This window comes from Salvelinus fontinalis, chromosome 37 (assembly GCF_029448725.1).
Source record: "Salvelinus fontinalis isolate EN_2023a chromosome 37, ASM2944872v1, whole genome shotgun sequence".
NCBI classification, from domain to species: domain Eukaryota; kingdom Metazoa; phylum Chordata; class Actinopteri; order Salmoniformes; family Salmonidae; genus Salvelinus; species Salvelinus fontinalis.
In genome coordinates this window covers 27,724,253-27,740,064 of record NC_074701.1, presented here as the reverse complement: position 1 = coordinate 27,740,064, position 15,812 = coordinate 27,724,253, and the positions used below count along the sequence as shown (strand labels likewise).

Here is a 15,812-nt window from a genome sequence, read left to right as displayed (position 1 = left end):
GCGAATTTTCCATCAAACTTATTTTTTTGCGGATAAAGGCGCTGTGCGTGATGACGTTGTGCACATAAAAATTACGTTTACTGTTAAATTCCCATGTACCGAATTACATTTGTGTTAAATGAGTTTCTATCGCATTTTAAACTCTACTGGTGGGTTTGTCACAAAAACTGTGCTATATAGCCAATGAGCCCACATGCGCTCTAACAAACAGCTCGCAGATACAGTGCGTGTAGGATTTAGAACGATATTAGTTGTATTGTTCAAATGGCAGCCAAGCATTCATCATCATGTCACCAGAATAACACCTTCGATATTTATTGGAAATGAGCATCAAGCTCATCACCGTGCACATTTACCAGCCTGTGAAGTTCATGCTATTTCATCTGTACCTAATAAACTGTATGCTTTCTCGAGTCTTAGTGTGAGGACCACACAACATACCACCGCATGACTCCAAGTTGACTTCAATATTTTATTTAACTAGGCAAGTCAGTTAAGAACAAATTATTATTTACAATGACGGCCAACCAAGCGGCCTCCTGTGGGGACGGGGGCTGCGATTAAAAGTACAAATATATAGGACAAAACACACATGACAAGAGAGACCTAAGACAACAACACAGCATGGTTGCAAAACCACATGACAACATAGTAGCAGCACAAAACATGGTACAAACAATATTGGGCACAGACAACAGCACAAAGGCAATAAGGTAGAAACAACAATACATCATGCGAGGCTGCCACAAATGTCAGTAAGTGTCCATGATATGATAGTTATCCTATACATATTTGCGCATAAGGGCGTTTCCACCGCCATTTCTCACATCATTTTACCGACACAAAAAGATCCTACCATGTCGAACGAACAAATTATCTGTCGGCATTTCATGCTTCAGATAATTAATGAGCATGAAATGTTTGGATGGAAACGTGCTATATGCTAGATGAATTTGATTGATGTTGATGGTTATGGTCATTGTGTGGGGATACAAACAATCGAATTAGGAAAGTCAGCAAAACTAAGTTCAAACATCACCCTTCAATCATATTTTCTTCAGAAAAAGTTTGGCATTTAGTCAATTTGACATACTGTATGTTATTTGAACAGGAATTGTTCACACTTGCAAGTCGAAGTGACGCAAATCCTATTATTTTGCATTCCGATTCAATTATATTTTTTACTGCATTCTGAACAACAAAGCACATTAAATCAGGCATTTCAAGCCAGATTTCAAACCACATTCATGGGTGGTTTTAAGTATACAAATCTGATTCGTGGCCATGGGACTTTTCTGAATGGCCTAACCTGCTAATTTTGCCCTCAAGTGGTTTTTAGAATGCCATATCTTGTTGCTTGCTAGCTACTCTGTTGCCAGTTTGACAAGAACATGTGGTAGCTAACTAGGTTGCTAATTGTTGAATTACAAACAAATTAGTGAATGTGCTAAAAAGCTAGCTAGTTGACTGCTGTGGCAAGCCAAAAAGGTCTCATTTTGAAAGTTGGATCATATCTTTTGAGGCTTTAAGTGTTCTTACACTGATTTTGAACCTTCAAAGCAACTGGGAGACTTCCATGGCATGTATTGTCACCTAAGCATGCTATACAACAACTTCTGAGTGAGAAGCACTAGCACCAAACAGCCTACTGCGCGTGTGCAAATTACTAGTCTGAACACACAAATCCGATTTGGGCACTTGTAACTTGCTGTTTGAACAGTCATTATTCCAAAACGGATTTGATTATTAAGGCCTGCAGTGTGAACAAGGCTTAAATGGGTTGGAGCTGTAAAATGCTGCACTGCAACGCCTTCTTTGATGTTTAACGGCTGGCGGCATCCAATAAATGTTGCATTACCGCCACCTACTAGACTGGAGAATAACTCCCTTATACTTTGCTTTAAAAAGTTTATCTTTATTTTTTAAATACAACAAATACCCTCATATCTAACGCTACACTCACAAACATTTTTAAATAAATACCATACTCCACTATATAAATCTATTTAGTCCTACTTCAGGCCAACAGAAATCTCCTGTCAAGTCTCGCACACCCAAATAGCTCTCTGCAGCTGCCACCACAACCTCTATTTTCTGCGACTTAAGTTCCATCCCTGCAGTACAGTTGATAACCATTGCTATAAATGCCAAAAATCCAATATTGCTGAAACATTTATCACTTGGTTTATCCCTCTGTATTGGGTACTCTTACCACTCTCAGGATCCCTCCCCCTTGACCCATCTTCCTCTACTTCTGCTCTACTCTAACCCTGGAAACCTCAACCTGCCTCTCTCACACTGGACATTTTTGATTCCCAGCCCCATGGGCACCTCTACAATGAACACATACCACTTTCCCCAATGTTACACATTCCTGTGTCTCATGTCCTTCTGCACACCTACAAACCTCCCTCCTTCCCACTGCTGCCACATGCCCATAAGCTTGACACCTGTAACAACGTAATGTATTCGGCACAAAAGCCTGTACAGGATAACTTATATATCCTACCATCACTTTGTCAGGCAAAGACTCAACATCAAAACTCAAAAGAACAGACAATCACTCTGTTTCTCCAATCACTCCACCTTGTCTGCGTCACACCAAATGACGAGCATCACAAACACCGGGAATCTTCCCCTTCAGTTGGTCAACTTTCACATTTACCGCTACCCTTGTAAATCCTTCCTTTCAATGGCACCCTTTTCTTGAGAGCAAAACAATTCACATCTCTTGCCCACATTAGTTTAACAAGGAGCAGTTGCTCTCTCTGACCAGCAGAAACACAAACAATTATCACAAGACCACTTCTGGTTACCCTCACCGATTCCACAGCACTCAACTCTTTTCACCCACCCTGAAACCACAAATGGATCAGCCAAAAGAAAAGAGTCCACTTTTTCCAAAAACTTCACTCCTACTGTCACAGACTCATCTTTATACTGACCCTCAGTGCAAGCCTCAGGCTCCGAGTTCACCATACCTACCACCTCCGATACTTCGCCCTCATTCACTTCCATTTCTCGCCATGTCTTAAACTCACTGTGCTTGCACTTTCTACCATCCTTCTTTAACAAACCATCTCACTTTTTTCCTGACATTTTTAACCGACTCAAGTTCTCCCTCTTCCTCCCTCTCTTTCTTAGACCTCCTCTGCCTCTCTTCCCCCCATCCATTCCTCCTTCATATTCCAAGTTTGGCTCCCCTTATGATAATACTGCACTTCTCCTGACATACATCTTGTTCTTGTCATGTCAAGGGACGCCATTTAACCGGCTGTCACAATCTCCGTACAATCAGCACGAACCACTCGGGATGTAGCGCTCAACAGTGCATCCCACTTGTAAATCAGCTGCTTCATCATGATGTTCTTCATCAATAGCAACCGTGATGCTTTTCCATTTCAAACAAGCGCGCCGTTTCTCTCGGATTCGCTTGCTCAGACCCTATGACCCCCGGTCATGCGCTCTATCTGCAAGTCACGGATTGTCCTCCCAGTTGCAACGCCTTGTTTTGGAGATGCACAAATAATGTCCAATCAAATATGGTGGAACGTCTTTTGTCCAATCACAGGACGCTATTTATTTGTGACGTACTTCCGTGCATGTGATGAGCTGTAATGGCAGCAAAATTGTGTAAAGGCTTCATGTTCAATTGAAAAGTATATCTCATGGTAGCTTGTACTTGAATATGAAACATTTACTGAGGCTTGGGCCCACGCTGGCCAGACTAAATGTGCGGTTGTGCCACCAAAGTGTCTGGAACAGCCATGGAACGATACAAAAAGTGGGCGTGAACTTGGGTCAGAAGTAAGTATACGTCTGACTTAGCTAGCTAGCTACTAACATAACGTTACTCAGTGATAGCCGGTCAAGCCTGTGGGCCAAGGCTTCAAGTTCATTATTTAACGCAGTGGTGTGCATAGTCTGAGTCAGATATATTTATAAGACGGAATATGCATAGGATATTTGTCAGCGTCCTCCTAAATCTGCGTTGCAGTTATGAATGGTTAATTGACTCCCATCAATTCACTCTTAACTTCAGATGTGTTCTGATTTGCCCTCTTTTGAAGAAAACTTGAGATCTCAACAGGGAAACTTGCCAGATTTGCAGATGGGTCGGCTGTTGTGCAGGTATAAATCATAATAATGTTTTGTAAGTGAATATGCACAAGATGCTCAGACCAGTTACTCGGATGAATTCCACCTCTTTTTCCAGCTTGGGGATACAACAGTGATGGTGATAGCTGTCAGCAAAACGAAACCGTCCCCCTCCCAATTTATGCCGCTAGTGGTAAGTTAATACTTAATTTCTATTGTAAGTGGGGTTCATATCATTTTTTTCAATGCACTTCAAACATATTTAAAAGCTGCTTTTTATCTTCCATGTGGGATGGTTCATTGTGTGTGATAATCTCTTTAGTGTAGTAGGCTATAACATAGTTGTTTCAGGTCCCTTGGAGTGATTCAGGTCCCTTGGCGTGATTCAGGTCCCTTGGCTAGAATGGTGTGTTTTTGATTGACAGGTGGACTACAGACAGAAAGCAGCTGCTGCTGGTAGAATCCCCACTAACCACTTGCGGCGGGAGTTGGGCACCACTGAAAATGAGATTCTGACTAGTAGGCTAATAGGTGAGAAGATGATTCTAACTCCTATGCCTTAACTCTTACTCCAGTTCTATATTAGATTTAGTGCAAATACCATTAGCAGACTTAACTATCTTTTTTATTGTCTCACCTCAGACAGGGCAATCAGACCCCTTTTTCCTGCTGGTTATTTCTATGATACTCAGGTGAGTCAGTATTTGTAGTTATTGTTGTACTTATGTAGGTTCATTACGGATATGTTTACACTGTTATTACAAGCTATGCTCTTGATTTTAGTCCTGCGGTGTATATTTTCAGGTCCTGTGTAACCTGTTGGCAGTTGATGGTGTTAATGATCCAGATGTACTGGCTATCAATGGAGGTGAGGAGAGATTGATTTCCTTGTAGAAATATTCACATGATCTTTGTTTGACATCCAGTGATAACATGAACTATTTAACTTCCCTACAGCCTCTGCTGCCCTTACCCTTTCTGACATTCCCTGGAATGGGCCCATTGGTTAGTATCTCATAAAGATCTTTGTCCTTTTGTTTTTCTTCGCATGTATGTGGCTTTTACTATATGGTCTGTGTTTCGTGGATGTTTTAGGTGCAGTGCGCATTGGCCTGGTGGATGGCGAGTTCCTGGTGAACCCAACACGAAAGCAAATGGCTTCCAGCACTATCAATCTGATAGTGGCTGGAGCACCTCTCAGCCAAGTGGGTTAGTACTGTAATCTAGCTAAATCACACATCCCTTTTTCCTACAGGATCCTCTCTACCACCCCGAAAAAAATTAAACACATTTTTTGTCTTAGTGATGATCGAGGCATCTGCTGAGAATGTGTTGCAGCAGGACTTCTGTCATGCAGTCAAGGTTGGCGTGAAGCACACACAGCAGATCATATTGGCTATTCAGCAGATGGCCAAAGAAGCAAAAGTGACCAAGCGCACCCCTCCCAAAATATTTTCTGCGCCCGAGGAAATGATTGAGCACACACGACAGTAAGACATATTTCTTTCTGACTTGATATATTGAGCACACACGAGAGTAAGACATATTTCTTTCTGACTTGATATTTCTCATATTTCTTATGTTTTTTTTTTTTTATGGTTACATGACAGCACACGGTTTTGCTTTCAGATTGGCCTCTGAAAAGGTCTATGCTGTTTTCACAGACTTCACTCATGACAAGGTAAGTATTTATGTCTGGTTGTTTTTGCTATTGTGTTTTGGTTGTACTTTTTCATTCAATAAAATCAGTAACTTATTGTGTTTCAGATTTCCAGAGATGACGCCATTAACAAAGTGCGACTAGAAACAGAGGAACAAATGAAAGGTATGTATCATTGCTATATACAGATGTAGGATCTTAATTTGAGCCAGTTTGCTACAGCAGGAAAATAATCCTGCAGAAACAGGAAATGTGAATTATAACTAATGGACATTTTTGTAGGAGTTTATACATTTTTCGTGAGGGAAAGTCAAGTCCAATTTCAAAGTGGAAATTACAAACTTCAGAAGCATTTTTAAACCACAAATACACAAAGTTTTACATTTCCTGAATTGCAGGAAAGTTATCCTGCAACAGGGTGACACAAATAAATGTTATGTTACAAGATTTTTGCAACATCCAAAGTCTTGTGTGTGTTCGTTTACTGTCTAACCGCCTACATACTGTTTTCTGTAGAGAAATATCCTCATGCAGAACCTTATGAGGTGATGGAATCCTTCAACATGGTTTCCAAAGAGGTCTTCCGCAATCTGGTTTTGAATGAATATAGGAGGTAAAAATAATGCATGTCTCAGTAGTATTTAGAAAAGTGTCATTAATGTCATTAATAATGTCCTTGTTTTAAAGGTGTGATGGAAGAAACCTGACTTCATTAAGAAATATTTCCTGTGAGGCAGACGTCTTTAAGCCCCTTCATGGGTCTGCACTTTTCCAGAGGGGACAGACACAGGTAGGAATCTGGCGTTATAAAGAAGTGCACAGTGTAGGCGTGCTATTCATTTTGGGGACATTGGAAGTTGAATTGAGGAGAAATATATTTGCGGAGTCTGACTTGTTTTGGGTTGTTTTTCATTGTATCTAGCCTAGTTAGTAAAGCCTTTTCTGTCTAGGTTCTGTGCTCTGTAACATTTGACTCCTTGGAGTCCAGTATTAAAACAGACATCATTACTACAGCATTAAGGTAAACTTGTACATTATTAATTACAGTCCTTTTGAATGCAAGTTTCAAGCAAGTGTTAAATGTAGTGTGTGTGTATATATATGTATGTGTTAGCTGAAACGAGTTGCTCTCTTAACAGTGGAGTAAAAGACAAGAATTTCATGCTTCACTATGAGGTGAGTGTCACAATATGTAAATAATAAGGATTCCAGTAGGATTTGCTTATTGGTTTGGTATTGCAGAACAAAATCTGCATGGGCTGAAATGAACTTTTTCTGTTTCAGTTTCCTCCTTACGCAACCAATGAGATTGGAAAGATGAGTGGAATGAACAGGAGAGAGCTTGGTCATGGTTAGTATGTTGGAATGGATTAAAATATGCCCATGGGTAGTGTGTGGGTGGCATGCCTAAGTTCATGTGACTATTTAAATAATATTCTGTTTCTATGTTGACAGGGGCACTGGCGGAGAAGGCTCTGAGACCTGTCATCCCAAAAGACTTCCCCTTCACTATTAGAGTCACCTCTGAGGTTTTGGAGTCTAATGGTGAGTTCTGCAGATGACCTTCATTTTGCTTCTATATTTTTTTAGACCACTTATTATAAGCTTAATTGCCCAATCTTACTCATTTCAATGATTGTATGATGAGCGCACTTTCGTTCTCTCAGGTTCCTCTTCGATGGCGTCAGCATGTGGAGGCAGTCTGGCTTTGATGGATGCTGGTACAATACTTAACGCTTTTACATTTTTGTTGATTATTCTTTCATTTACAGTGAAACATAGCACTTCTGTGTTCCAGGTGTGCCTATTACATCAGCGGTGGCAGGTGTAGCTATTGGACTTATCTCCAAGGCAAACCCAGAGAAGCCATCGGAAATCCAGGACTACCGAATACTGACTGATATTCTGGTACCCAATATTACTAGTATTTTTCTCACCATTCCTAAAGCGAACTACATTTTCTATGGAATACCACGTGTACTATAATCATAAGATCTCCTTTCTGTAGAACTGTTTTATTTGTGTTTTCTGTCACAACAGGGAATCGAGGATTACCTAGGAGACATGGACTTCAAACTGGCTGGAACAAATAAGGGTATCAATGCCTTACAGGTACTGTAGCTGAACATCCATTGGTTTCTGTCGTTTTTTGTTGACTGTTTCTTTTTGCTATAATGTATGCTTCCTCCTAGGCGGATGTGAAGATTCCAGGCTTACCTCTGAAACTTGTAATGGAGGCTATTCAGCAAGCCACAGGTGACATGAAAGACATGCCCCATAAATAGCTATCTATTCATTCTCTAGAGAGATCAATATCAAAGTCACCACCCCCATTTCAATCTCATATCCTTACAGTTGCCAAGAGGGAGATTTTGGTCATCATGAACAATACCATTGCCAAACCCAGAGCTAACAGAAAGGAGAATGGTCCGGTTGTCGGTAAGACTCTTGGTTGCTAGTCCTTTTTGATTCCCATTATTTATGTATTTTGCTTTCAAGGTATTTTTCCTGTCTGTTATAGAAAATGTCAGAGTCCCAGTCTCCAGACGAGCACGCTTTGTTGGGCCAGGGGGCTATAACCTCCGCAGACTACAAGCTCAAACGGGTAACATTTATCCCAACACATTAGCTCTCTTCATCGCTGCATAGTGTATGGCTGAGTTCCCTGTTCCAAAGTGTTTTTTTGTTGTTGTTTTTCTCCACCTTTTATTTAACCAGGTAGGCTAGTTGAGAACAAGTTCTCATTTACAACTGCGACCTGGCCAAAATAAAGTAAAGCAGTGTGACACAAACAACAACAGAGTTACACATGGAATAAACACACACACAGTCAATAATACAGTAGAAAAGTCTATATACAGTGTGTGCAGATGAGGTAAGGCAATAAATAGGCCATAGTGGCGAAATAATTACAATTTAGCGATTAAACACTGGAGTGATAATGTGCAGAAGCTGGTGCTTAAAGTTAGTGAAGGAGAAATAAGACTCCAGCTTCAGTGATTTAAAAAAAAATATATATATAATTTGTTCCAGTCATTTAATAATTTGTTCCAGTCAAAACATAAGTGTACGTATAACCTGATGTTATAGGACTGTCATCTGATGAAGCCTATCAAGGTTAGTCAAAAATTATATCTTTTGCTGGTTTGTTACGATCACCAACTTTTGCTGCTGGTAAATGGCTTGTGTTTCTGGCTATTGTGGTAAGCTAATATAATGCTATATTGTGTTTTTGCTGTAAAACACTTAAGAAATCGGAAATATTGGCTGGAATCACAAGATGCCTGTCTTTCATTTGCTGTACACCATGTGTTTTTCAGAAATGTTTTATGATGAGTATTTAGGTATTTGACGTTGGTGTCTGTAATTACTCTGGCTGCTTCGGTGCTATTTCTGACGGTAGCTGTGATGGTAGCTGCAATGTAAAACTGATTTATAGCTGAAATATGCACATTTTTCGAACAAAACATAGATTTATTGAATAACATGTTATAAGACTGTCATCTGATGAAGTTGTTTCTTGGTTACTTTGGTTGGTTCTTGGTTAGTTAGGTTGGTTTTGTGCATGCTACCTGTGCTGTGAAAAATGTCTGTCCTTTTTTGTATTTGGTGGTGAGTTAACATAAATATATGTGGTGTTTTCGCTGTAAAACATTAAAAAAATCGGACATGTTGGCTGGATTCACAAGATGTTTATCTTTCATATGCTGTATTGGACTTGTTAATGTGTGAAAGTTAAATATTTCAAAAAAATATATTTTGAATTTCGCGCCCTGCACTTGAAGTGGCTGTTGTCATATTGTGCCCGGCTTCGGGCTTGCAGCCCAAAGAAGTTAACTTCCTGACTTCGGCGTATGTGATAAATAACATTTGATTTGTTGTGACAAGGTAGGATTGGTATACAGAAGATAGCCCTATTTGGTAGAAGACGAAGCCCATATTATGGCAAGAACAGCTCAAATTAGCAAAGAGAAATGAAAGCCCATCATTACTTTAACCTCATTAGGATAGGGGGTGCTGTTGTCACTTTTTCTGGAAATCGTATAATTTTTAAACGGCTTCCTACTCAATTCTTGCTCGTACAATATGCATATTATTATTATTGGATAGAAAACACTCTCTAGTTTCTATAGCCGTTGAAATTTTGTCTCTGAGTGGAACAGAACTCATTCTACAGCACTTTCCCTGACATGGAGTCAGATTTCACACATCTTGGCCCCTGATCTGGAGTCAGTTTAAAGGTCCCTGTGAATGCTATGAGGATACAAACACTGCTTACGTCTTCCCCTGGATGTCTTTACGTGATGACGGTTTGAATGGAGTCGATTGCGCAATCACAGCCTCTATAAAACAGAACAACGTGTAGGTAGTTTCCCTTTTCCAGCTGCGCCGGACGCACGGTGGACAACGACCTGCTCTTTTTCCAAGCTTTAGTGTAGCCAGTAATATTTCTCCGGTCATGTTTTTACTTGTAATAGGTGTTAAAGACATCATAAGGTAGTTAATTTAAACCGTTTTATAGCAATTTATATCCGTTTAGTGCGATTTTGGGACATTTCTTTCTGAGACACTTTGAACTTCTGGGCACGTTTCCAGTTCATGCCGAACGCAGTGGGCATTTCCACATGGCAAGAGGACAGCTTTCGACCAAAAGACGATTAGACCCAAAAAAGGATTCATTGCCCAAGATTCTGATGGAAGAACAGCTCAAAGTAAGAACAATTTATTATGATAAATCGTGTTTCTGTCGAAAAATGTTAATCGCTTATGTCGCCATTTTGTTAGATGTAGCTTCGCTTGGCGCAAACTGTATTGAAAAGTAAGGATAATTTAAAAAATGTAAATCAGCAATTATATTAAGAATTAAATTGTCTATCAATCGCTGTCCACCCTATATTTTTTAGTCACGTTTATGAGTATTTATGTATACGACTAGATCACTGTCTAATATGTCGCACGACATTTTCTGACCAGCTGGGCAACTTTTGTCATTGTCTAACCATGATTTTGGTGGCTAAATATGCACATTTTCGAACAAACTCTATATGTATGTTGTAATATGATGTTACAGGAGTGTCATCTGAAGAATTCTGAGAAGGTTAGTGAAAAAATTAATATATTTTGGCGATGTTGACGTTATCGCTCCCTTTGGCTAGAATCAATGCTCTGGTAATGTTTGCACATGTGGTATGCTAATATAACGATTTATTGTGTTTTCGCTGTAAGACACTTAGAAAATCTGAAATATTGTCTGTATTCACAGGATCTGTGTCTTTCGATTAGTGTATGCTGTGTATTTTTACGAAATGTTTTATGATTAGTAATTAGGTAATACACGTTGCTCTATGTATTTATTCTAGTCGAGTTGTGACGGTGGGTGCAATTGTAGACAATGATTTATACCTGAAATATGCACATTTTTCTAACAAAACCTATCCTATACCATAAATATGTTATCAGACTGTCATCTGATGAGGTTTTTTCTTGGTTAGTGGCTATCAATATCTTTATTTGGCCGAATTGGTGATAGCTAGTGGTGTTGGTGGACAAAGAAAAGATGGTTTCTTTTGCTAAGGTGTTTAGCTAATAGATTTACATATTTTGTCTTCCCTGTAAAACATTTTAAAAATCGGACATGTTGGCTGGATTCACACGATCTGTATCTTTCATTAGCTGTCTTGGACTTGTTAATGTGTGAAAGTTAAATATTAAAAAAAAAAAAATTCGCGCTCTGCCTTTTCAGTGGAATGTGGGAGGAGTGGCGCTAGCGGAACCCCCGTCCTAGACAGGTTAAGACATGAAGGTCAGTCAGGGCGGAAAATGTCAAGAACTTTGAAAGTTTCTTCAAGTGCAGTTGCAAAAGCCATCAAGCGCTATGATCTAACTGGCTCTCATGAGGATCGCTACAGGAAAGGAAGACCCAGAGTTACCTCTGCTGCAGAGGATACATTCATTAGACTTACCAGCCTCAGATTGCAGCCCAAATAAATGCTTCAGAGTTCAAGTAACAAACACATCAACATCAACTGTTCAGAGGAGACTGCGTGAATCAGTTCTTCATGGTCAAATTGCTGCAAAGAAACCACTACTAAAAGACACCAAAATCTGTCCTTTGGTCTGATGAGTCAAAATGTGAGGTTTTTTGTTCCTATCGCTGTGTCTTTGAGACACAGAGTAGGTGAATTGATTATTTCTGCATGTGTGGTTCCCACCGTGAAGCACGGAGGAGGAAGTGTTATGGTGTAGGGCTGCTTTGCTGGTGACGCTGTCAGTGATTTATTTAAAATTCAAGCTACACTTAAACCAGCATGGCTAACACAGCATTCTGCAGTGATACGCCATCCCATCATGATTCCACTTAGTGGGACTATCATTTGTTTTCCACCAGGACAATGACCCAACACAGCTCCAGGCTGTGGTAGGGCTATTCAACCAAGGAGAGTGGTGGAGTGCTGCATCAGATGACCTGGCCTCCACAATCACTCGACCTCAACCCAATTAAGATGGTTTGGGATGAGTTGGACTGCAGAGTGAAGGAAAAGCAGCCAAAAAGTGCTTAGCATATGTGGGAACTCCAAGACAGTTGGAAAAGTATTCCAGGTGAAGCTGGGTGAGAGAATGCCAAGAGTGCAAAGCTGTCATCAAGGCAAAGCCTGGCTACTTTGAAGAATCTCCCCCAATTTTTTTTTATTTGTTTAAAACTTTATTTTGGTTACTACATGTTTTACATATGTGTTATTTCATAGTTTTGATGTTCACTATTATTCTACAATGTAGAAAATGGTCAACATAAAGAACCCTTGAATGTGTACGTGTGTTCAAACTTTTGACTGTTTATGTGTGTGTTTTATTTATATATATGAAACGTCCCTTTTTCAGGACCCTGTCTTTCAAAGATAATTCGTAAAAATCCAAATAACTTCACAGATCTTCATTATAAATGGTTTAAATGTTCAATGAACCATAAACGGTTAATGAACATGCACCTGTGGAATGGTCGTTAAGACACTAACAGCTTACAGACGGTAGGCAATTAAGGCTACATGTATGAAAAATTTCGGACACTAAAGAGACCTTTCTACTGACTCTGAAAAACACCAAAAGAAAGATGCCAAGGGTCCCTGCTCATCTGCGAGACCGTGCCTTAAACATGCTGGAGGCATGAGGACTGCAGATGTGGCAAGGGCAATAAATTGCAATGTCCGTATGGTGAGACGCCTAAGACAGCGCTACAGGGAGACATGACGGACAGCTGATCGTTCTCGCAGTGGCAGACCATGTGTAACAACACCTGCACAGGATCGGTACATCCGAACATCACACCTGCGGGACAGGTACAGGATGGCAACAACAACTGCCCGATTTACACAAGGAACGCACAATCCCTCCATCAGTGCTCAGACTGTCCGCAATAGGCTGAGAGGCTGGACTGAGGGCTTGTAGGCCTGTTGTAAGGCAGGTCCTCACCAGACATCACCGGCAACAACGTTGTCTATGGGCACAAACCCACCGTTGCTGGACCAGACAGGACTGGCAAAAAGTGCTCTTCACTGACGAGTCGCGGTTTTGTCTCACCAGGCGTGATGGTCGGATTCGCGTTTATCGTCGAAGGAATGAGCGTTACACCGAGGCCTGTGCTCTGGAGCGGGATCGATTTGGAGGTGGAGGGTCCGTCATGGTCTGGGTGGTGTGTCACAGCATCATCGGACTGAGCTTGTTGTCATTGCCTCCAATCTCAACACTGCTTTACAGGGAAGACCTCCTCCCTCATGTGGTACCCTTCCTGCAGGCTCATCCTGATGTGACCCTCCAGCATGACAATGCCACCAGCCATACTGCTCGTTCTGTGCGTGATTCCCTGCAAGACAGGAATGTCAATGTTCTGCCATGGCCAGCGAATAGTCCGGATCTCAATCCCAGTGAGCACGTCTGGCACCTGTTGGATCGGAGGGTGAGGGCTAGGGCCATTCCCCCCCAGAAATGTCTGGGAACTTGCAGGTGCCTTGGTGGAATAGTAGGGTAACATCTCACAGCAAGAACTTGCAAATCTAGTGCAGTCCATGAGGAGGAGATGCACTGCAGTACTTAATGCAGCTGGTGGCCACACCAGAAACTGACTGTTACTTTTGATTTTGACCCCCCCTTTGTTCAGGGAAACATTATTCCATTTCTGTCAGTCACATGTCTTTGGAACTTGTTCAGTTTGTCTCAGTTGTTGAATCTTGTTATGTTCATACAAATATTTGCACATGTTAAGTTTTTAGAAAATAAGCGCAGTTGACAGTGAGGACGTTTCTTTTTTTGCTGAGTTTATATACTACTGTTCAAAAATTTGGGGTCACTTAGAATTGTCCTTGTTTTTGAAAGAAAAGCACATTGTGTCCATTTAAAATAACATCAAATTGATCAGAAACAGTGTAGACATTTGTTAATGTTGTAAATGACTATATATATGCATGCAATCGTAAGCAAGGTTTGAAATTGTTTTAGTCAAATGTTATGTCTGTTTGGACTTCTTGTGGTCAATTTACTAATTATTTGCAATTATGTTCCGGCCCCCTGACCATCCGCTCAAGAAAATATCTGCCTGCTGCTGAATCTAGTTGATGATCCCTGGTGTATGGGGAAATTACAGGTTGTTGTGTGTGTGGTTGTTTGTGCCATTGGATAGGTGTGACGATAAGCCAGGTGGATGAGGAGACCTTCTCTGTGTTTGCACCTACTCCTGGTGCCATGAATGAAGCCCAGGAGTTCATCACAGAAATCTGCAAAGATGACGTGAGTCCAACCTAGTCTAATTCCACTGTATTGCCTAATTTCTTACAATTCCTCATTTTTATTTACTCATTAAACATCATTGCACTATATCCTCCAAAAAGGCAGTACTTACCCACATCAGTACTAATATGAATCTGAGGATGTCTTTTTTTTCTCCTCCTTTCAGCAAGAGCAGCAGCTGGAGTTTGGTGCTGTTTACACTGCCACCATCATGGAAATAAGGTACACACTGCTGCGTTATGGGAGGCTGCTGTTTCATCTGATGCAGCTGCAGTCTAGTTTAAAAAAAATTGTTCCATTGATTTAAATATTAGATTGCTAAACAGGTAGCTTCATGACTTGCTGCACTTCTGTCTCCTTTCCTCCACAGGGACATTGGTGTCATGGTGAAGCTGTATCCCAATATGAGTGCTGTTCTGCTCCATAACTCTCAGCTGGACCACAAACGGGTAAGAGTCTAGTCCCAGAATACCATGCAGGGATTACAGGTACTTCAACATATATTATGTTTTACAGATGTTACCAGTTTGGAAAGGGCTGCATGTGTTGGCTTCTTTTCATTTTTATTTACAATAAGTTGTAATTTGTGTGATTTTAAAAAGTCATCCATTAATAAACAATGGTTCAACTAAAATTGTTGGCAGAGTGAAATAATTGTACACATTGAATTTGTCCAGATAAAACACCCAAGTGCTATTGGATTAGAGGTTGGACAGCAGATTCAGGTATGTATTGCAGTCTTCTGACCTTCTTAATTTGCTTGACTTCTTGACTAATATTCTTTCTTTGCTGGAACGCTATCAACAGGTTAAATACTTTGGGCGAGACCCAACAGATGGAAGAATGAGGCTTTCAAGGAAGGTGTTACAATCTCCAGCAGCAACAGTTGTTAAGACACTGAGTGAGAAACAGAGCATCACCATGGGCACAGGGAATGGCCAAGCAACAAGCAACTCGTCTTGACTCCGCTTATCCTCCTAGACCCCGACCAACTGTCCAGTCTCCATCCACAGTCTATCTACACTGACTTCTCTGAACTACCATTTGTCATTTACTCACCAACATCCTCCAAGCACTGGTTGCTGTACTCTCATTCTCTGTTGATTTCAGCAATGATATCAGCTTGGTGGCCATATGATTTTGAGTTGTCAAATAACAATATGCTGTCAGTTTATCTATTTTATACAATGTATAATAAATATGTAAACTAAACATTCCATTGTTATACATTCACTTGACTTGAACCTGTGACTGCTCATGCCATATTCCAATATTC

At 40.6% G+C, this 15,812-nt stretch overlaps 1 protein-coding gene across 3 annotated transcripts; it reads left to right on the top strand.

Moving 5' to 3' along the window:
• Positions 1-3,606: 3,606 nt before the first annotated feature.
• LOC129836449 (polyribonucleotide nucleotidyltransferase 1, mitochondrial-like) lies at positions 3,607-15,748 on the top strand. 3 transcript variants are annotated; one of them, XM_055902627.1, is made up of 28 exons: positions 3,607-3,807; positions 4,071-4,131; positions 4,217-4,291; positions 4,524-4,629; positions 4,741-4,790; positions 4,903-4,966; positions 5,056-5,103; positions 5,194-5,307; positions 5,402-5,588; positions 5,728-5,779; positions 5,866-5,923; positions 6,275-6,371; positions 6,446-6,548; positions 6,709-6,779; positions 6,898-6,934; positions 7,043-7,109; positions 7,214-7,303; positions 7,426-7,479; positions 7,557-7,666; positions 7,799-7,870; positions 7,951-8,014; positions 8,114-8,197; positions 8,280-8,363; positions 14,430-14,536; positions 14,703-14,758; positions 14,907-14,985; positions 15,214-15,261; positions 15,344-15,748. In XM_055902627.1, exons 1-28 carry the CDS (start codon positions 3,689-3,691, stop codon positions 15,497-15,499), a joined length of 2,313 nt encoding a protein of 770 aa, XP_055758602.1. In that variant the 5' UTR covers positions 3,607-3,688; the 3' UTR covers positions 15,500-15,748. The 3 variants fall into 3 exon arrangements, with proteins under 3 accessions (XP_055758602.1, XP_055758603.1, XP_055758604.1); XM_055902629.1 differs by having other exon boundaries at positions 3,720-3,807; positions 4,043-4,131; XM_055902628.1 differs by lacking the exon at positions 8,280-8,363.
• Positions 15,749-15,812: the final 64 nt, after the last annotated feature.